This window comes from Amblyomma maculatum, chromosome 2, assembly GCF_055883805.1.
Source record: "Amblyomma maculatum isolate TAMU_Amacu chromosome 2, ASM5588380v1, whole genome shotgun sequence".
NCBI classification, from domain to species: domain Eukaryota; kingdom Metazoa; phylum Arthropoda; class Arachnida; order Ixodida; family Ixodidae; genus Amblyomma; species Amblyomma maculatum.
In genome coordinates this window covers 105,427,498-105,450,113 of record NC_139345.1, presented here as the reverse complement: position 1 = coordinate 105,450,113, position 22,616 = coordinate 105,427,498, and the positions used below count along the sequence as shown (strand labels likewise).

Genomic DNA, 22,616 nt, shown 5'->3' with positions numbered 1-22,616 from the left:
GCACCGTTGGCGCTTTGAAAGAACTTGCCAGACGGGCTAGAATGGTTCATATTTTCTAGAAGCGGTATTGTACATTCAGTCTGGGCTGTCATCTGTACAGCTTTTATACCCACTCAATGCACGCTCTGAATGGCACTTCCACGACTTTTGATTCAGCCGCGGCTGATAATACTTCGCGTTCATAACGCGCAGTTCACGAAGCAGCTCGCGAGGCCGTCCATTGGCAAATACAAACAGGAACCTTTCCAATCCCATGGCTATATAGCAAACTTTTCCCACATCTTAATGCACCTACGTGCAAACACTGCTTACAACCGGCCCCATTCATTCACTTGATGTGGACATGTACACAACACAGTGCAGACAATTCAGGTACAGTGGATGCGTGGGAGTCCCTCCTGTGTACCACCGAGCTCGCCCAACAGCGTCAGCTCATTTTGCGCGCATTGGAGGTCGCAGAGTCCCAAGGGATCCTTGTGATGACCTCCAAGCAGCATGATCAGTCTTTCGGCTGATTTCCTTATTTTTGGGAGTAAATAAAGAGCTTATCACCATCATCGCCGTTGGCACGCCGCGTTCCACATAAGAAAACCTGGGAATGAGATGGAGTTCGTCTGGACAAGTTGGTGAGCAAATTTGCTCGTATATTAGCAACTTACCATCTTGTTTAGGTAATTCGCTTTCCGTCTTATTCTTGCTCACATCGTTGTCACTAGGTCAAAGTATCCGGAGCTTGTACCCGGCTAACCTACATTCTGGAGTCCCTCAAAAGGATCGAAAAGCAGACCTCTCTAAAATCTTCTCTCAAACCCTTCGGTGTCGCAGGGATGCTTCGACACGTGGCAGGCAGGTCGAGCAAAAAGGCTGCCAAGCCATTGTACTGTCCTGTTTTGCGGTGCTGGTTTTGCGGTGCTGGCCGCAAATCCTTCTTGATGCAGCCTCGCTCGTGTATATATAGCGTTCGTCGCACGTATGCACATGGAAATAAGGGGACTGGCGCCCCGCGCGTATTATATGTATATCCGCTTCCAAGAGACCGGGGGAGGCAAGAGCCACCGAGCCATTCGTTTGTTCACAATGCTTGGCGCCGATTCTTCCCGGCCTCATTTCTTCCGCAGCACGGGCGGATTAGTGCTTTAGAGTTTGGTTTTCGAAATTCTCGGCTCTCCACTGCCGGCCAGGTTCGCCCGTGTGCGTGAGCAGTCTGTGGCTGGCCGAATTCTGTTTTTATTTATTGCTTTCTGCTGCAGTCTTTTATTCTCTTTGCACATCTTTTTTTTCATCGCCCCCCCCCCCCCCCCTTCCTTTTTTTCCTTTTTTGTTTGTTAGCGGGCGTTACGCAGCTTTTTTATGCCCGCTCAGCCACCAGGGATCGAGGAAGGAGGCCTTTTTTTTTTCTTTTTGTTTGAGTGGGTAGGAAGGAGCTTTAATACCTTTATCGGTGTTGTGCACCGGTGCTTATTTAATCCCGCGACCGCTTCTTATTTCGCGGCGACTTGAAAAGGTGGCCTGACAGAGGGCGCCGTGAGATTGTGACCCTTCCTTTTTGTACACCGGTTACAAGAGAGCCTGTCTGTGGCAGCACTTACTCTGGCACCGAAGTTCGCTTGTTGTCCTGGTTGAATTGCGATTCTGGTGGCTTTGCAGTCGCCGATGGCGCCTTCTTCGACAACGTCTCGCATGCTGTTAAGCAGTATAGCTGCTGCAGTCACGTTGCCGAGAGTGTGAAAAGCCAATATATATATATATATATATATATATATATATATATATATATATATATATTTCAGCATATTAATTACTGAATCAAAATATTTTTATTGGATTCGACGCTTTCGACTGATGCTGTTTTCGATTTGCACTCCGAAGTGAACAGTTCGTCGCAGCGTACCATGCCCTTCTTTTGACCATGACGCTGTCTGGCACTGCCGCTGAGCTGCCTGTGACAATACGGGTGTGGTTAAAAACATCCCCGGAAGAAAGGTCCTCGGAAGGTACGTCCCCGGAAAAAACGTCCTCGGAATAAACGTCCCCTGAAGAATCGGCAACTAGGAAAAAACATCCCCAAGGCCAAAGCCGGCCCTAAAAACGATTTCTTCCGGAACTCACATGAAAAAAAAACAAAAAAAAAAAGAAAAAAAGAAACGTTTATGCCATTCTTTCTTGGCCTTGAGTTAAATGTAATCATCATTTGGCACCTGCGTTCTCTGGGGGCCCGAAATGTTTACAAGAACTGTGTAAAAGCAAGATGAAAGAACCATCTGACTCTTTATACTTTGCGAGGTTCCGAGCTCCGCAGCTCGTTAAGCAATCATACATGGCAGGTCTAATGAATTTGGTAACACTGTCCACTTAGAAAGAAAGGTACAAGCAGATCGGCGTATGGTAGTCTCGGGTAACCGCCCAAAGCAGAAGACGTCACTAGAATTACTTTCTAGACCTTCTGGTGACGAGGTTCAACCGTTTTTATGATGCTGGTGTAGAATCGTGATAAGAGTGATGATGGTATAAGCAGAACGAGGCTTAACCGGTCGTGCATCATGGACATATTAAAGCATCGCTCCAAGCTTCTCTGGTAACGCCAGTGGTCAGCTCCTCTTTTCCCATTTTGTCATGAATGCCCACATCAGTTGGATGTTCGCGGTCAATTCCAAGCAGACAGGTGAAACCGCTGTAATAAAGTTAACATGCATCATTCATCATTGCAGCTCGCCACGGGGAAACGTAGTCTACGCCATATATAGCGCAAGACTTCAGCCCCATTCGGGGACATTTTTTCCGGGGACGTTTTTTCCGGGGACGCTTTTTCCAGGGACGCTTTTTCCGGAGACATTTTTTCCGGATCCCGTGACAATACAGCCGAGGATCAGCTTCAACAACTTTAGCTATATTTTGACCTTCTGAAGTGCTATCGTGTAGTACATATTTGGCCTTTACGCTAGACACGTCCTAATTAGTGCCTTCGCCACTCCACCCCTAGGCGTCTGGCAGTCCGGTGTATTTCACGTCTTCGCTGTGATAAAATTGTCTAATGGCTGGTCGCAATTGCCGGCTGTCCTACACCATTGCGAGCGACTCAACAGCGACACGAACAAGTCGCTTTCTTAGTAACGTATGTGAAGCATGGTGAAGCACGTGTGGTTCTCCGCATCCCTCGTAAATATGTCACCGTAGTGCGTCTTTATTGGCACTTCACTGTGGTGCGCCCGCGGGCCGCCCTACAGTTCCTTTGGGTAATCACGCAACCTTTGAAACCTATAGGCCACAAATAAGCTGAAACAAGAGTAGAAAAAAGCGGAATGATAAGAGATAGTTTCAAGCATACCTTAAGAAAGGCTGTCATTGTTCTGACACCGAGCTACTATTAATTGCCATTCGTTACCGTCATTATCAACCTTCGCATAAACATGAATAACGCATTTCAGGCTGGTTGGTCGTTCGCCGGGAAGGGAAAACGGCGCAAAGCAAGGCCTGTGCCCGGTCTTGCCTTTTATGTCTGTTGTGGTTTTGCACTGCTTCCCATTGTACGTAAACATTTTATCGGCCCCTTTCTGCAACGGAATCGGGAGCAGTTTATTTCGGCACGTGAATAGTGCGCGTTACAAACTGTATATATTTAGGCCGATGCCTAGCAGTCTCGGATTGAATTGGGTCGTCCTGAGGTGGACGGCTGATATAGGAAGTTTGCCAGGGTGATAAGTAGGACAGGTCTTCACCCTGCAGCGGACGTATAATGTGATTATGACGATGACGGTGACTGTGCACTTTGCGGACGTGCAAATGTTCAAAACAAATGCGTATATACTGAGGAAGAGTAAACGAACTAGTTAGAAATTTGTTCAAGAAAGAGTGTGAGAAAAAGCTCCACATCCATTTATCTCTTCCCTTGCCCCTGCCCCATGTTTTATTACATTCTTTTGTTTTTAAAGGAGGAACGCGCGAGCATCCTGGTGGCTCTGAGCCGCAAGCTCCTGCTGGCCGACGACGTTGACCTGGATTCTGTGGCGGAGCGAACGGAGCATTTCTCAGGCGCCGACCTGCAGGCGCTGCTCTACACGGCTCAGCTGGAGGTTGTCCACGAAGTTTTTCCTGAGGATGGTGCGTTGTTTTGCTGCTAGAAGTGACATCCTCCGGTTTGTTCGCGCATATATTTTCGTCCCGCGTTGGGGTACACCCGGAGCTTCAAGTGAAACGACCTCATTTCGTTACTTGCCATCCCCCGCGGTGGCTCAGGGCGGGCGGCTTCTGAGCGAACTCAAGAACGCGGGATCGAATCCCGACTGCAGGGACCGCATGTGTATGAAGGCGATGCAAACATTCCTACGGATTGTGCGATGCCAGTGCACGTTAAAGAAAATTAACCTAGGGTGCTTTACTAAGGCGTCTCTCATAATCTGTGAGCAGCTTCGAGTTCGAGACGTTAAATCTTGCGTAATGTACCGTATACCGTATGACTTTGTGTGGGCCTAGCACGAGTTCGGAACAGGCGCTGAGTGGCTAGCAGAAATTCAATTTTTCTCGTATTTAAGAGGGAGAGCTTTGAAATTCTAAACCCGACCCGCCGCGCTTACTATGAGGCCGCTGTTCCAAAATAATAATAGTAAAAGAGGGCAGTTTCTAATACGATTTGGGAATGCGCCACGTGGCGACTTAACGTTGTTCTCGCTGTTGTTTCGTCACGACTCACGACAGTGATGTGCGCTAATTCGCCGGTGTTTCATAGCTCTATGCTAAGACCACGCGCACGTTCTAAGGGTGCCGCGTCGAAAGTTCGTTAAGTGGCGGGTTCGTTTGCAGCTTTGAATTTTTGTCTAATGCAAATGCTTTGCTAATGCAGAGCCCGCTGATGCTTTGTTGTGAACCGTTCTTTTTTTCTTTCTTTTTTTGTTCCTTTTCTTTTTTCTTTTTTTTCTTTGGCGGCTCCGCAGAACTGAAGGGGGACAGCCCTGGACGGCGCCTTGACTGCTTGTGGTCATCGGACGACGCGCCGGGTCTTGGAGAGACCGAGTTCTTTTGTGCCCCGTCGGCCATCCAGGGACCCGCAGAATGCACGTCCGACCAGGCGCGCCAGCTTCAGCTGGAGGTCAGTTTTCATCTCTAGTTTATCCAGGCCTTGTCTGCAGCGTGTACACGCTGAACTGGTCGGGTATAAACTGTATCGTGCATGCAGGGCTGTTGGCATGATTGCGGCAGAAGTACCAAAAGGGGTGCGAGCGTTTATTAACGAGGAAACACAAAATATCATCATTATTGCTGGGAAATTTGTATTGTGTGCTTTTATGTATTGTGCTTCATACATGCTTTGGAGATTTTATAGGGCACTGGCGCCACACGGAAATAATGGCGGCTTGCGTGTCGTCACGATTTTTTACTGATGATGGAAAGCTTCGCTAAACTCGCCAGATTCCGCAGTAGGGAATTTGCCTCGGTTGTGTGAACCAAGGTCGTGGAGGCCCGTTTTATTCGAAAAATCTCTTTTCGCGACTCGGTCGTTTCATGAGCAATGTAGGTACCTTGACGCATGAAATTCGCGACTTCGATTAGCTTTTACTACGGGCGTGGAAATATCGGTGCCTGCTTGTTGTAACCCTCCACGGAGTATGGAAGGTAGGATTTGCTTTTCGCGGAGAGACGGGAGTCCCGCGCGGAGCACGAGTGTTAATTACGACTGCGATTGGTATTCTCCCGAAGAGTCCCGATGTCGTCTTCTGCGACATATCAATTGCTGTCAAGTTGATGATACCACATGTTGGCACTGTCGGAGCTTTCGCGGGCTAAAGCCAACCGGGTGCATACCCCGCAAAAGCACACTACCTGTGCTTTTGCGGGTTAGAGCCAACCTGGGATATCGTCAACTTAACCGAAATGGACGTGCCGCAAAAGGCAACATCGGGAGAATGTCACCTTAGGTGATAACTGATATATGTCCCTTGAGTCTCTTGAGATAACGACTCACTGATTACCTATTCAATGATCGTCACCACACCTGCTTTTTTTTTTGTTTGTTTTACGGAGCACTGCCTACCGCGCTTCAGTGTAATCCGGTGACACAGCTGGATGCGACGCCCTGTCCATCGCGGCGGCCTGAAGTAATACATGCCGAAGGAAAAGCAGGTCTGGTCTGGTCTTGGGGTTTAACGTCCCAAAACGACTCAGGCTATAAGAGACGCCGTAGTGGAGGACTCCGGAAATTTCGACCACCTGGGGTTCTTTAACGTGCACTGACATCGCACAGCACACGGGCGCTAGCTTTTCGCCTCCATCGAAAAGCGACCGCCGAGGCCGGGATTCGATCCCACGTCTTGGGCACAGTGGCTAAGGTAAGGTAAAAGCATAAGGTAGAACTATAATGAACTGCTAGTATTCTAGTACTCTAAAGGTAAGGCAATTAGTAAACACATCTAGCAGGACTTGGCGACAGTCTTGGCGTGAAGCCAAGAATTTCGTGCGGTTTGACGCCAGACCGCACAGCTCAAGATAAAAAAAAGATGAGAGAGAAAAAATAAAAAAATGACGATTACGGTACTTTCTAATGCGATATTTGAGCGCAGCTCGTCACCTGTTTCAGCTTTTCTATAGATTTAGGCAACTAATTCGAGCAAGACATATATGTACAATTACAGACAACTGGTTACGAGGGACAATGGCGACGACGACGCGAAACCCAGGAACAGGCGCCAAAGAGCTTAATGCTGGAACGATGCCATTCGAGACATATTTTGAAAAGAGAAGTTTTTTTGTTTTTGTTTTTTACCGTGGTGAACTAGGTGTATATAATAAGCAAGCTACATCAAAATATGATGCTTTTCTCTGAGTGTGTGAATTCTCGGTTACTGCACATGTTACCCTGCAGTTCGGTGTGGGCGCTCGCATTATTCATGAATTATCTTTGCAGTGTGCACCATTTGTGTTCGCGTCTTCCACTTGAGCTGTGAAGCGTGCCTTTCATAATTGTTTCACACGAATGTAAAGGCGAAGTGTTGGTCACTTGTTTCTGTGGACACCTGAATCGCGCCGGAAGGGGAGGAAGGTGAGAGTGAAAGTCCACTTGAGCTCTGAAGCGTGCCTTTCAAAGTTGGTTCACATGAATGGAAAGGCGCAGTATTTGTCACACTTGTTTCTGTGGACACCTGAATCGCGCTGTAAGGGGAGGAAGGAAGGTGAGAGTGAAAGTCCACTTGAGCTGTGAAGCGTGCCTTTCATAATTGGTTCACATGAATGGAAAGGCGCAGTATCTGTCTCACTCGTTTTCTGTGGACACAGCAACCGCGCCGTAAGGGAAGGAAGGAAGGTGGGAGTGAAAGTGGAGCTGGTTACGAGGGACAACGCCGACGCCGCCGCGAAACCCAGGAACGGGCGCCAAAGAGCTGCGCTCTAAAACAGATGGCGGGAAACAGGGTTGGCGTGGTGTTGTTTTGGCTGTAGGAAGAAAGAAAAGAAAATGCACGGGCCTGCTACTGGCTTTGTAGCTGAGCCACCTGCGCTGCTTCGTGCGGACAGAAGAGAAAATGGCGAAGAAAAGAAAAGGAAGAGGGAGAGAAAGACGCGCGCCGCAACAACAGCCGTCGTCCACCACCGATCCAGTGGCGGGTGTAATGATGGCCTACAACAGAAAATTCGGTGACTGGCTAGCCCCCGCCGCAAGCGGCGTTGACCTACCGTCCCAGCCCCGTAGGTATACCGTAGGGCCAGGAACTGCCACCCTTCACCACCTTCTCTTTCCGCTTTCACTCCCACCTTCCTTCCGTTACGGCGCGGTTCAGGTGTTCACAGAACAAGTGTGACAGATACTGCGCCTTTCCTTTTCTGTGAACCAATTATTATTATTATTATGAGAATATCACGGGACGTGACGGTCATGTTGCATGAAAATAGCACGTGGCTGCGCCGGAGTTCCCGGGTTCGAACCCGACCGCGGCGGCTGCGTTTCGATGGAGGCGAAATGAAGTGGCGTCCGTGTGCTGTGCGACGTCAGTGCGCGTTAAAGATCCCCAGCCGGTCGAAATTATTCTGTAGCCTTCCACTACGGCTCCTCTTTCTCTCTTTCCACTTTCATTCTAACCTTCCTCCCTTCCCTTACGGCGCGGTTCAGGTGTCCACAGAGTAGGTGTGACAGATACTGCGCCTTTCCCTTCCTGTGAACCAATTATGATTATTATTTCGTTTCGCCTCCATCGAAACGCGGCCGCCGCGGTCAGGTTCGAACCCGGGTAGTCCGGTCCACTAGCCGAGCGTCTAACGTTCTAAACTACTGTTTCGTGACGCATAACTATCTTCTCGGTAGATTGAGGCGCACCGTCAGCGCGAAGGCGAACATAAACGAACTTGCGCAAAGCTCACTTTTCAGTACACCTCTGCCGCGCCGTCAGAAGAGAGACTTGCTGAAAGAAAAACGAGACGCTCTTGAGTACCGTACGCCTTTCCTCCACTTCATTCCATGCTTGCATCGGTAGTGAACTCTATATAGTGGTTCTCTATAACTGCATCCACTCTCGACGGCGAGATTGACCGAATTTCTTTCTGCGCCTATTTATAATTTATTAAGCAATGTCAGTGTCGCGCTTTTCAGACGCGATTGTTGCGGCGAGTGCTGACTGGCTAGTCTGCCACTAGATGGCGCCACCGATCCTACTGATTGTCGAGGCAAGCGTGTACGACTCTGGTGCTGAGCGCGCGCCTTGGCATTCTTATGCACGGAGGCTTCTTCTTTCATTGTCTTCAACATGCAAAAAGCGAATGTCTCCACGGCAGGCTCTCTTCTCTGAACCTGCTCTATTTTAACGCGGTAGCGTTAAGGAGCTCGTGTCGCAGAAAAGCCGGTGTCGTCGGCGTCCAGTGAGCGATAAATCCCGGCATGCACTTCATAAATAAAAAGCAAGTTCCAAGATGGGCTGGGTGGGAATCGAACCAGGGTCTCCGGAGTGTGAGACGGAGACGCTACCACTCAGCCACGAGTTTTTTTTTCGATGCTTGAAAGCGGTACAAAAGCGCTTCTAGTGAATGCGGTGTTGCCTTAGAAACATGCCGTAGAACGTTATACTGCAGTGTATATCGGTAATTATGAGCATGTTACTTACAGAAGTCGCAGTTACACGAGTAGCGAAGTACGTTTCCGCTACATTTCTTCTGCGCTCTGCTCACATGCAGAGCCATCTTGCGGCAAACACAGAAGAACCCTCCTCGCAATGTGCGGCGCTGCCCCGACACGTGGCGCGCCACTCGCCCCTGACGTTTCGCCGTGCACCCTCACAGGTTGTAGAATCAAGCGTCTTTCCTTTCTTTAGATCACTATCCTCGCTCACCCGCTTCTCCCCTTCGGGCTGCGCGGGTACGGTGCGAGGATGCCCCAATACCCTTGCGTTTAGTAAGTTTTCTCGACGAGGTGCAATAACGCTATCGCGTTCCACTCTTGAAGGCGAAGCTTAAGCGTCCTCCAAATTTTTACTTTAAGCGCTCTCAGCTGGCACTCGAATGAGCTGGCGTATTGCGCGAGAAGCAGATACCAGTGTAGAGTCCTTAGTTATTTTCTGGGCTGTTTGCTCAGCGTTTACGGAAGTTCTGGTATTTTGTGAAGCAGGCATAGCGCAAGCGTTTAACTGTGTTTCTGCTGCAGTGTGAGGAATACTTCCGGAAACTGGTACAGAGGAAGCATGCAAGGATTTTCTTTTTTGTTCTGGGCGTGATGAATAAAAAAGCCGTAGCGTACACTTTATGCGGTGAATGACCGGTGAATGCGACGTGAGCAGGATTTATAATTGCAAAAGCCAACTGAAAAGACGCAACATGACAGCAGAGGCAAACAAGACAGAGGCTCGGCTGACAACTGACATATTATTGAACGAAAGGGGTGCAAGAGCACTGCACTAAGATGCGTGTTCTGACACCGTTGAGACAAGGAAAGGGCTGATGTGGTTGCGCGGTACCAAAGTGGCGCTGCTACACCTTTTAGCTACACGACATTTCACACCGACTGAAGAAAGTCGTGGCAAAGCACAATGCAGCTGTTGTTTCCACAGCTAAAATAAAATTGGCAGCCTTTGCGCATAGATGAAACCAGAATAACAAGATCTCAGTGCTCGCTATTCCATCAAAGTAGGTTCGCCATCTGCAAGAATGATGTGGTTTATCAGATTCGCTACCCTGTAGGACAGACTTATACGGGCAGAGAGGAAGGGGGTCTTACCAGGCAGCACAAACCATGGGCCTAATATGGTCCGATTGTTTGTGCCGCCTTGGTTAATGTGCGCCTGAGTGAAAACTTAATCTGGTTGGGGAGGGCGGCATCTTCTAAATAACCTGGCTTTGCACTGCAAATCTCGCAAATGTTAGTTGGAAAATGATCCGTCTGTTTGCAGCCCTAATTTCCAGCTATGGGACGGCAGCAAACAAATCTATAGATAGATAGTTGAGGCCTGATGTACCGCGGCAAATGCCAAGTGTGTTGCTGTTGTGGCTGTAGGAAGAAGGAAAAGAAAATGCATGGGCCTGATACTGGCTCTGTAGCTGAGCCACCTCCGCTGATTGATTGATTTATAGGAAGGGAAAGGCGCGGTCCACCTCCGCTGCCTCGTGCGGACAGAAGAATGTAGAGAGGAAAGAAAAAGAAGATTGAGGGAAAGACGCGCCGCAACAGCCGTCGTCCACCACCTAAGCGGTGGCGGGTGCTATGACGGCCTACAGCAGATAAAAAAAAAAAAAAAAATCGGTGGCTGGCTAGCCCCCGCCGCATGCGGCGTTGATCTACCGTCACAGCCCCGTAGGGCCAAGAATAGCCACCCTTCACCACCTCCCTCCCAAGTGTGTTGCAGCGCCGTGTGTGAATTATAGTTTGAAAGAATTGGCGTTTTTTAGATGACGTGTTATTGTGTCTGTAACTCGTTTGATGCCCGCCCTTTCACGGTTTGCGGGCATGTGCGCGCGTATCTTTGTACAGCCTTCTTTTACCACTTTCGTTCAGTAAAATTTAAGTTATCAGTCCGGCCTCTGACTTGTTTGCTTCTAGCTTTTATCGTGTTACGTCTTTTCCGTCGGTTTTTGCGATGAATCAGTATCAACTCGCGCAGTCGGTCGTCAGCCTTGCTAAAATATCGTTCGTGTGATGGAAGCTATCCGTTCAAGAAACAAACAAACAAACAAACAAAAAAAAAAGCACTGCTCCTCCCGCTGTGGAGAGCAGTATGAGTCATGAAATGGCTTTATTGCCGGCTCTCTTCTGTCTGGCTCCACTGGTTGGGTTTAGCAGTTCTATTTTTTTTTTTTATTCGAGACGGTTTGTCATTCGACATAGTGAAAAAGGGAGTGGGAAGTAGGAGAAAGAAGAAGAAGAAACAGGTCTCTCTTAAAAATTCGCATAAGTTGCCGATGAACTGATTCTCTAGTGTCCACTTGCGGTTGTCACAGTCCAGGTTCCACTGCAGGCCTACTTTCCTTAGGTGGTGCTGTCTCACGGATGCCGTAGCTGGGCAGGTCCACAGTAGATGCTTCATATGGCACAGTTCTGGTGATACACCACAATGCGGGCATTTGTCCGTCACTTGAAGGCGTTCGTCACGCCACCGAAGACGCACAGAAGGGCTCAGAGCCGCTCCTGCCGAATCCGGCGCACAGATACCTTCTCCTGCCGAGTGAGATTACGGGGGAGAGAGGGTACGAACAAAAAGGAACTAGAGCGCGTGTTCGCTGGCGCAAATATTTTAATCGGAAACATGAGACGGGAACGGATCTGGGGGAAGAGGAGAAGGTGGCGGGATGTCTGATATGTCAAGGTGTGCCATTGTATCTATATGTATATTATGTAGGCCGCTAAATAATGTACACGCACAGGACAGGGGTATTCGGCTTCCTTTAACCAGCCTGCTGCAGTGACACCTGTGCACGTGCTGACAGGAAGGACGCCTAGACGGACATCGATGAGCGCGATTTAGCATAGCGTAGACGTAAACTGGTTTGCCGGACGTTGTTGTTGTGGCTGTAGGAAGAAAGAAAAGAAAATGCACGGGCCTGCTACTGGCTTTGTAGCTGAGCCACCTCCGCTGCCTCGTGCGAACAGAAGAGAAAATACACAAAAAAGAAAAAAAGAAGAGGGAGAAAAAGACGCGCGCCGCAACAACAGCCGTCGTCCGCCACCACCGAAGCGGTGGCGGGTGCAATGACGGCCTACATCAGATAAAAATCAGTGGCTGGCTAGCCCCCGCCGCAAGCGGCGTTGGCCTACCGTCCCAGCCCCGTAGGGCCAGGAACTGCCACCCTTCACCACCTCCCCTCTCCTTCACCCTTTGCCGGACGCCTCCTGCTGCGCACGCTGTGTGCTGCGTACCGTTGGAGAGGCGAGCTTCATGCATAGAGGTATAGAGCCCCGCTGGCCTGATTGTGCATTCGTGCTGACAGCGGCGTAAATAACAGTGGCGTACAGGCGCACTGTTGATGCGGTAGGTGCGGCTGAGATCGTAGCGTTGATGAAGGGCGCGTTTCATTATCTGCTTCAGCACTTCTCCCCTTTGACTACTCATTTGAGGTACTCATCGAGAGGTGATAGTCTTGTGCCGTTTCAGTTTTGCGAAAAGTTCACTTAAATTCGCCTTCATACTTTGACAAGGAGTTTTGGATGTGCACCGAGAAGTAATAGAGTTTTGCGCCGTCTCAATTTGGCGCCTCGAATCTAGCGTGGAGTGGAGGAAGGATGACGAATGCACTTGCGCAGCGGCAGCGCACCTTGTAGGCGCCAGTGTCCGAGTGGCTCACGAAGGTCCGTTTAGCGTCGCCTTCGGTTTGCCTAGTATTCTCCATTGGTTTGGTATCATGTTCTCCCTTCCGCACCGACAGCGGGTGCTAAACAGACTCCATGCTTAAAACGTCATCTTGCCGTGTGTGCTCTTTCCGCAAATCTAAAGAGGGAGATGAGAGATATTCAAAGATTTAGCAGGTTAGAGAGGATATTGGGGCATTGGCGTATAGTACGTCAGGTATGGTACCTTTGATCGAATACGTTAGACATTTTTGGCCTTGTGAAAAGGGGGAAATCGTTTTTCTTTTTAAAGTAATGTGACATGCCCCATCCGCGGTGGTGCAGTGGTTAAGATGCCCGACTACTGTGCCGGAGTACTCGGGTTCGATCGCGACCGCCGGCGGCTGCGTTTCGATGGAGGCGAAACGGGGAGGCGTCCATGTGCTGTGCGATGTCAGTGCACGTAAACGATCCCCAGATGGTTGAAACTACTCCGTAGTCCTCCGCTAAGCTCCTCTTTCTTGATTTCCGCTTTCACTCTCTCCTTCCTCCCGTCCTTCACGGCTCAGTTCAGTTGTCCACACAGAAAATGTGATAGATACTGCGACTTTCATTTCCTGTAAACTTTATTATTATTATTATTATTATTATTATTATTATTATTATTATTATTATTATTATTATTATTATTATTATTATTATTTGCACACTCGTAGTGAGCATATTGCATCATTGCCGTATGCTGTCTTGATCGTATCGGACGTCTAGGTTGGCGACTTCCCCAGTTTATTGCAAAACCTCACCGCGTGTCATTGTTCTAATGTTCGCTCCATCGTTTCCTTAACGCAGCCAGGAAACGGGCACACTCTCAAGCTCGCCCACTCGCTTCGCTTTTTCGTAGCTAACTGAACTCGTCGCAGTGTGAAGCTGGGGGTTCCCCCACCATCCTGCCAAACCGGTCCCAATCGTGCTCTTACGCCGCGACTTGTCTCATGCATTACTTCCAGGGTCCGTATTCCGTCGAAACTGTCGCAATCTCCACGACCTCGATTCAGGTGGTTGGTGTAAACGCCAGAGCCGGAAGTGATAGTGACATCCGGTTCCGGTGTTTCCACCAAGCAAATGACTCGAGGTCGTTGAGATCGTCACACTTTCGATAACGACGAAAACTCGGATTACGGTCCATAGTACAGACCCTATATGTTTCAATACGGTGGTAAGGTTCCGTTGTGACACTCTGCTGTTATATACACTCGGAATAGCATGACCTCAGATAAAAAGACAGTCTTCGTGGTTTCCGTGATTGAGAGCCACTGTTATTTAAGCTTTGCCTATTCGTACCTAGTGCGGTAGCTGAATCGCCCGCGGGCACATTTCTTCAGGTGGGCGCGCTCTCCGAGAACCTCCTGGGCCAAGGCCCGCGCCGCCAGCAGCGTCGTCGGTCACGGCGAGACAGCACCGCCCTGGCACTGAGCATTCACCAGCGCCACCTGGAGCAGGCGCTCGCCAAGACGTCCGCCTCGGTATCTGCCAAGGAAAGGAGCAAGTTCGACGCCATGTAAGGCATTATTAACGTCTATTCACACTTGCGAGTCACGAAGGGCGCGGGACCAGAGAGCCGCGCAGCGCGACCGATGTTCACACTTGCAAATGCGTCCTGCGGGTCGCTTTCCACTTCTTGTCTACCTTGACTGTTCACCACATAAGCTAACTTACGTTCACGTCAGCTAAGCCGCTGATTGGTTTAACGGTTTGCGACCAGCAGTCGCAAAGTTGGAAAATCCAGCAGTTGTCGAATGGCCTGCGACTGTCGCTTTTCGACCAATGCGACCATTTGCGACAGTCGCTTTTCGACGGGTCGCGCAACCTCGGCGAGTCGCAAGTGTGAACGGGCCTTTACGCAACACCGTGTTGCTTTACGCTTATGCTCTGGTGGAGACACTCGGAAACATTCTCCCCTTCTCTATTCTCTCCCCAGATACTCCCTGTTCAGATCCAGTTCCTCGCTCGCCGAACTTCGCATGGCTGCTGGCAAGCGCGTGACACTGGCCTGAAGACTTCCGCGCTCGCCTTTGCGGAACAGTGGTGAGTTATATGGATCTCGAGCCCCGTATCGCGCGCAGTTCGGAGCACAATCGCCTGCCATGTGCCGGTGTGTGGTATGCAGTAGCCTGTCGAGACTGAGTACGAACGCGGTCAAATATACTTACTTATACGTTAGAACCGATACGTGAGCGAATTTATCGGCGAGCGGCTGACGAATCGCACAATGGGGTTTCACGAGACTGTTGTTATTCATGTTATTACTTTGATGCAGTGTGTTCGACTAGACTTTTGCAAAGCCTGACGCATTTTCCGCTCTCTCACGTATATCGTGTAGCGGACTGCACGCGATCTGATGGTGCTAAATTTGTTTTTTTTTTTTTTTTGTTAATCGTTATCACCAAGAAATCTTCGCACTTTCCTTTGCACCTCGTCTCGCGAGCAATTGTGCCGTCCGTGTCGTCCCAGTGCAAGCTGCCGCTTTTCAGGTGTAGGAAATCTGGAGGCTGCTCGTCCTCAACCTCCCTCTCTGTCAGGATTGCTCCACTCCTAAACACGGCTCCGGAGCGCGGGGGAGACACTCGGTCAAGAAGACGGGCGGCTTCCGGGTGGCAAGATCTTGTGAAGCAGGAAACGACAAAAAATGATAATAATAATAACGAAGTTCTCGTTTGCTCTCAGTGCAAATTTGCCCCAGAAGCAAACAAACCAAAGTGGCGCCTAGACTACAGTAAAAGCAGCAAGTGACAACGACCCGTTGTTAAGCTGGAAAATGTGCCGCCTGATTGGAGCCCGCGGTGGTGGTGAGTGAGTAAAACGGGAAACGCTGGGAAAAAGGGAGGGAGGGGGGGATGAGGGTGGTTAGATCTCAGCGGCGCGCAGAACAGTATAAGCACCCTTTCGCGCAGTGCCAGCGGCTACCGAACGGCAATGGCGGCGGCTCTTGTTTATCAATCGAAGAGACAGAAGCGCTGAGAAAGAGGGCACTCTCTTTCTTCTGGGAAGGGCGAGTGGATGGGAGGGGGGGGGGGGGGGGAGGGGGGCATAGGCCGGTGCGACCTCGCTGGTGAAGTGCTTTGGTCAGCCGAGCATGGGATCATCCGATTTCGCCCGCGTCTGCTCGCCTGCCTGTCCCAGCCGACCTGTTTGCCCGCCTCTGCGTTGGCTGTGAACGCTGCGTTAGATGTTGCGGGCATGTTGCACCGACCCGTAATGAGCGGTGTATACCCCACTTCCCTCTCTGTGCCTTTCTCTTGTTGTCGCTGCGGTGCTTGTAATGTGTGCCGCAAGCCCTTCTTCGCTCATGCGGAAAGGAGAGCGAAAAAAAAAAAAGAGGGAAATAGGAAGATAGAAAGGTAAACGTTGTACTTAAGAGAAAAATAAATCAGTCCTCTCATCGTTATAGCACTGTTTCCTTTCTTCTCCCTTTTTCTTCTCTCCTCCGTCCCGTGCCAAGGGGATGCGACGAGTCTTGGTTCCCGTTGGCGCGTTCTCGCGCTGTAGCCGGCGGCCCGTAAATGCCGCCTCCCTCACCGCCTTCTCTTCGCACCAGTAACGGCGGTGCCCTTCAGGCTTTTGTCGCTCTTCAGGGCACACTCGACTCGACAGGGAGGAATAATCAGCGGGACTTTTATTTTCGGGCTTTTTCCTTAGTTCTTCGCGTTCGTCGCTTTCCTTGTTGCGTCTGGCTTCCCCGCAGCCTCCGCGCCACCTCCTTTTTCCTTGTAGAGGTCCTTGTCACTCCTGGTGTTTGCTTAATACCCCCTGGGTGAGTCTGTGTGTGTGTCGGGTGTTCCGCGTGGAACCAGGTTTAGACTGTAACGCACCGCCTTTGGGCTGAGTTTTCTTGTTTCTTTCGGGTGCGGTCCTCGTCGCGATGATTGCTGCTTATCGGCTTGCGCTCGCTTCTTGCGCGGCCGTTGTGGGGCCCAGGGCGTTGCGTGCGCGCAAAATTGAGTTTCGCCTTCGCTTCGGGGGCGCCGCCGGCGAGAGGAGTTTGCTTTGGATCCTTCCTTTCTTTCGCCCGACCTCGCGGGCTTTGCTTATACTGCGCCGCACTTTGGCCCCACCGCATCTTGTTCGCTGTCGCGATTTCTCCCTCCGATTTTTTACTTCTTTGCTGATATTTTTCTTCCTCTTTGTGCTTTGCTCTCCTGCTTTTTTCACGGATCCTTCTCGGAGCGTTTGTGCGCGGAATGACTTTTGTGGCTCTTTTCTCCTCCACAACGCCTTTGGCTCCTCAGAGGACGATCGCACGTTTGACTGCCTGATGAGTGGGAATTACGCACGGATCGGTGGCTTTTAACGGATTCGCGAATACACGAACGACAACGATTTGGGCCTGTTCGGGCGTCTTTTTTCCACGTTTTCTTGATTTTGATCACGTGATGCGCTTCCGGCCAATGGCATTCGTCGTGCGGTCGGGTGAAGGTGTTAGAGGGCGAATGGGATTCTCGCTCTCGGGCAGCGTATGTGGGGCTTTTTATTTCCTTCCGCCACCCTCAAACCTGCCCTCCCCTGTCTCTTACGCGTCCGAGGGCGGCGTTCTTTCGAGCCCACTAAGCCTGCTGAACTTCACATGTGTGCCTGATAGCGGGTCATTGAATTGGGCTGAGTGGTTACCCACACTATATTATTGAACTGTTTGCTTATCGTGAAAAGTTCTTTGACGTGGTGTTTGTCTTCACCGCAAATTGTTGCTGTCTTGTAGCTTTTAGTGTTTCCTCTTTGGGGAAATAAGGAAATTTGCATTTCTCTTGGATTCGGAAGGGGCAACTTCGAATTCGAAGCGCTTCAGAGATAATTCTTGCTCCAAATTTTCAGCGCGATTTTCAAATTAACCGGGGAGTGAGGACGACGTGTTCGGGGTAAATTTGCTCCGTGAATATGTTTATACACAAGTACCCGTTCCTGTTGACTTCACCGATGCGGGAATACTGCGCGTGAAGACTGCTGGGAAGCCGATAGCGCAGGAATTGTTTGTGGTCTCTCGAATGTATTTTGAAGGAGCCTAGCTTTCTAGACTGACAAAACCTTGCGAAATGATGCGGCAGTCAAAGCCGTGTCCGGAATTCGAACTTGCCACAAGCACGACAACGACTCGAGTGTTTACTTGTGCAGATTGATGAAGTCCGAAATTATACGTGGTCTGCTTAACAGATGAGTGTGCGACACCTGTGAGTGAAGTAAGCGCTGAATCTCTTAACGGGCTGGGTGACAGCGGAAAGAAATACGACCACAACGGGACGATGCGCCTTTTCTTTACTCTTATAGTTTCGTGAAAGTTAGCGCTGTTTTGGTTCCGTGATGAAGTATGAATTAGCCCGTGACCGTGTTCTTTTCAATAGGGCGTGCGAAGACTTGAACTTGAAACTGTTTACGATTGTAGGCGGTACGCCAGCCGCGTTATGACGAGCGCCTTTCAGATACTATACGCGGTAATGAATATAAAACGCTCGACTCGCCATTGGGGGAATATGAGTGAGTGTTCGGCCACGTCAGCGGTGGAAGTTTGGCGGTTTGGGCCCCGAGTTTGGCGCAGGGTGTAAATTTGTACCACGCGGCAGCGTAAGGGCCCCGTGTCGCAAAAAAGCCGGCTTCATCGACGCAGTGAGCGCAAAATCCCGATGGGTCATGATGTCATGGGTACATGACTTCGCGCAAGAATTTCAAACACACCATAGGCCCGACCTCACACATGGAAATATGAATGAAAATGATTAAAACGTGATTTGTAATGTTGTTTAATGGTCACCGTTTTCTCAGGTGGTTGAACTTTATAAAGTAATTGATTGCGCTGAAAGGAAAATTTTTAGGCTGGGTTCTAACCGACAACCCTTGGTTTGCGAGCCAGACATGCCACCAAGCGGCACACCCGAGGTCTACTTGTGTGACTTGAGTACAAGTGGATATCTTTAAGTACACAGGGCCGTGGTGTGTGGCCTTTCACGTAGAGCGGTACCTCGCGACTGTATGCTAATGAGACTTCGTACTTAGAGAAGGTCACAGGCCGCTATCGCGTCATACCCGTAACGTGGAACATAAGTGTCTCCCCATTTTTTAAGTGGTGGGCCATCCGTCGATCGTGGCGTATTGACGCGTTCGCGGGCGTCATGTCTCTCAGCTAATTTGCGTTGTTTTACGTGGTTAGTATAGTTCTCGCGGGTTGTTAGCTGTGCGTCGTGGCTTACAGCGTTTTCTTTTCTTTTTTTTTTTACGCGCTTCATGTAGTTATTAGAGCAGCCATCCGTGTGACATCGTGCATCAGCCGCTGGCAGCGCCCTATAAAGTGTAGTGGCTGGAACTTGGTTTTCCGTGGTCAAGCTCAACCGGGTGCAGCCTTGGTAAGCAGCGCGCCGCTTCCTAAATTCTACTTTCATACGGGGGAAGCACCGGCAGGTCCACTTTTCTATTGACAGACAAGCCGGTGCTGCAGCTGACAACCAGCAGCGTTTTGTTCACACTTCGTCTTCTCCAGACGAGCTGACCGATGATGATGGATATGCGCAGATGAAGATGACGTTAATTCGCAGTGTTTACAATATATAATTCGAGGTGGAAGCCGCAAGAACTGTTTTTTACTTTATCTCCACTCATCGCTCGAAAAGTTCCGAACTGAATAGGAGACGTTGACGCAAACTCTGCGCTACATAACTGCAATTTATTAAGCCAGAGAACGGTAACCATTACAAGGAGACAAAATGATGGAAGCACAGAGAGCAAAAGAAAGCATGCGACTATACTCGGGGGCAACTATCCGTCACTATGCCACCAAAGTTACCGTGCCGAAACGCATCAGCTCATCAGCTCACTGCACGGCAGAACATAATCCCTTCAGAAAATTCGCGGGTCGTGTTCTGGAATATTATGTTATTAAAGAAATATTCACATTATTATTACATCAAGATTATACTCTAGTAAGCCAGTGCAGTGTAGTGCATTTTAAAACGAGTACACAACGCCCTGGACGGACGGAATATAGCAGCCTCGCCTTTGAAAGGGGTGATAGCAGTTGCTGTCATGCTCGTTTTTCCCCTCTATCTTATTGTTTTAGATCGGTTAACTGTACCATTATTCCATTTATTGAATTTTCATTTTTACATTACTAACGTTATGTTCAAGCCACCAATCTTCCAATCGTTTTTTGCTAGCTTCCACCACAGGTTCATTCACCCGGCCACTGGTATCTCTAAACCGCAGGGCCTCAGGAAGAGCAACTGCGTCTGCATCGACTTCCGGATGGAGACCATCACATTCGAGTATAAGATGGTCAATTGTTTTTATTGATTTACCACATACTGCACATGTGCCCCGCAAATGTGATGGATGCGCCGTCTGTCGGGAATCCCGCGAAGAGTACGTCGGCTTCTGCTGCGTCTACCCGCCGGTTTCTGTGCGCTTTCTCAGTGCGCTTGTTTCGACAACATACGTAGCGTGGCTGCATAGAGTATTCATCAACCTCGAATTTGCGTTCACTTAGGCCTTCAGTGGTAAAGAAATACATTCGTGCGTCGTTGGCGGCTCGAAAACTATTATTTCAAGTAAAAGCGGAATTGAAACCGAAACCAAGGCCAGATATGCCATAACTATACTTGGTTTAGTAATACCTAGTGTTTCTGTATATACAGGACGTCTGCGCTTGAGCCCGTTGAACTTTCCACGCAATGTTTAGAGCTCACCAACTCGCGAAACGATTCTGAGTTTATTCAGGACCTGTGAAACCGGCTTTATCAACCCGGCTGTTATCTACTGCGTAGTCCATATGCTATTGCTGTGCCACTCATCGACCATACTGACAGTGTGTTTGTGTGTGTGTGTGTGTGTGTGTGGGGGGGGGGGGGTGCCGTACCGGCACCAGTGCGCATGTCTGACTTAATTGTCACGAAAACGAACAGACCAAACTGTAGCATATTTGACGGAGAGGAAGAGCGATAAGGCTGGAGGCAAGCTTGAACAGAAACGAAGAGCAAGAGACGTAGCCGAGGGTGTACGTGGTGCTGAGGCGCCCGCCAATGTGGTTTCTGCGGACAGTTCCGCATTGAAGCGGACACAAAAACGCGCCGTTAGGAAGAGGGTCGTTACTTCCGGTCGCGCGAATCGTAGCCGCTCCGGGGCATGTGTCCCGGGAAAAACGAAGGCAAAGAAAATAAAACCCCGAAAAGGGGGCTCGCGAGAGGAGCTCAGGTTTGCGGAACACTGCGAATCGCTGCGGGGCACACATGCGCTGAGAAGCGCCAGAGCGTACGCGAAAAAGAGCATCAAAAGCAATAGGAGTATGCGCACTGACTGAGTGCAAACGGAGTTTGCATAGCCGAGATTGGAAACGAATTAAGGGAGTGATGCAGAGGCCCAGCGGCGGGCTCTTCACTCTTCTGTGTTTTCACGCGCGAGTAGGCATGGTCCTCTCCTCATAGGAAGAGGAGGGTGGCTGAGGCAGCGGTGGTGACGCTTTTATTCGGAGTTGTGCGTGTGAACAACTTTTGTGGGTTTGGAATATGGAGAACTTTGTCTCTTGCTTCTGTGTTTTTGCACGTGTTCTGCCATGCCACGTTATTTTTGCTGCTGGCTTTCGAATGCTGCTCAGCCCGTTCGTTGTCTAGCAGCGGTAATCTTACTGGAATGCAGCTAAACACTTAAAGGCAGAGATGGGAAGGTGTAAGAATGTGGTGCAAAACTATCGTTATTACTATGGATAGTTGAGTCATTACTGGGTTATCGGTGGTGAAAAAAAATACTATTTGTTTGGTTTGGTTTTGGTGCATAACGTCCCAAAGCGACTCAGGCTATGAGAGACACCGTAGTGGAGGACTTCGGAAATTTCGACCACGTGGGATTCTTTAACGTGCGCTGACATCGCCCTGCAGACGGGCACCTAGCTTCTCGCCTCCACCGAAAAGCGGCCGCCGAAGCCGCTATTCGATCCTGCATCCTTGGGCACAGCAGTCGAGTGCCCTAACCACTGCGGCACCCCGGTGGGGCGAATCTATTTGTAGTACTATCGCTAGTTTAAGACCGGGTAGCATATCGCATCTAATCACTGCAGCACAAACTTCGCTACAATTTCCCGCGCGTCTGAGCTCGCGATATATTGTAGCGATTATAGAACTGGTCGTCCTCGCGGACAGTTCACTGGATAAAGTATTCAGGCTCAGAGTACCGCGAGTGTCCTAATTGTGCTGGCAGCAGCGACCGTGAATAGTCATGACTCCAAGGACCTTCCCAGGAGCATGTGCCAGTGCGCACGCGCGAGCGTGGCTTGTAGACGTGTACTTTATATACGACGACAGACACCAGCGTCTGCGCCACTGCTTCGCGCTGCTGATTTCAAAATAGCAAACTAGCCCCGATCGCGCCAGGTCACGTTGTACGGACCGCTCAACGTCATGTCGCGCTTCAGAACTTGAAAAAGGAGTATTATTATTATGACTCGCACTTATTACTTTTGCGTTTTGATTAGTGTTAAATTTCGAGGGTGTTTCACCGCTCCACTGTAGCAGAGAGATTCGTTTTGCAGGATGCCGCTTTGAGTAATTTTATCTCTTGACGCAAGTGGAGGCCCGGGAAGCTGTTCCATGTTCCGTTGACTTGTACTAAGAAAAACAAAATATATAATATAGCGGTAAAGAAATCTTGGCGATCATTTTACTGATGGCTCCACTTACTCGCAATACTTTAACGATGGAGGGAGTCTCAATCCTTCCGTAAGACTCGTATTCATACTGGCCTGTTCCGTTTCCGATGGCGTCGTGAAAGATGTACTCACACGATAAGCCGCCCCGGAAATCAACTTCCACGAGCTTGCTTTCTCCTGTAACCTAAACGGGCAGCCTTGTTGTAGCTCGTGGCAAAC

The 22,616-nt window shown here is 49.7% G+C and overlaps 1 protein-coding gene across 1 annotated transcript in view; it reads left to right on the top strand.

Annotated features, from left to right (window-relative positions):
• Nucleotides 1–22,616, top strand: part of LOC146199477 (peroxisomal ATPase PEX1-like) — an 85,859-nt gene that overhangs the window by 59,581 nt on the left and 3,662 nt on the right. The window contains exons 18-21 of the mRNA XM_084594958.1: nt 3,930–4,098; nt 4,929–5,083; nt 14,107–14,282; nt 14,703–14,809. Of these exons, the coding sequence (XP_084451084.1) occupies nt 3,930–4,098; nt 4,929–5,083; nt 14,107–14,282; nt 14,703–14,778 (576 nt within the window). The 3' untranslated portion in view covers nt 14,779–14,809. The remainder of the gene's footprint in view (nt 1–3,929; nt 4,099–4,928; nt 5,084–14,106; nt 14,283–14,702; nt 14,810–22,616) is intronic.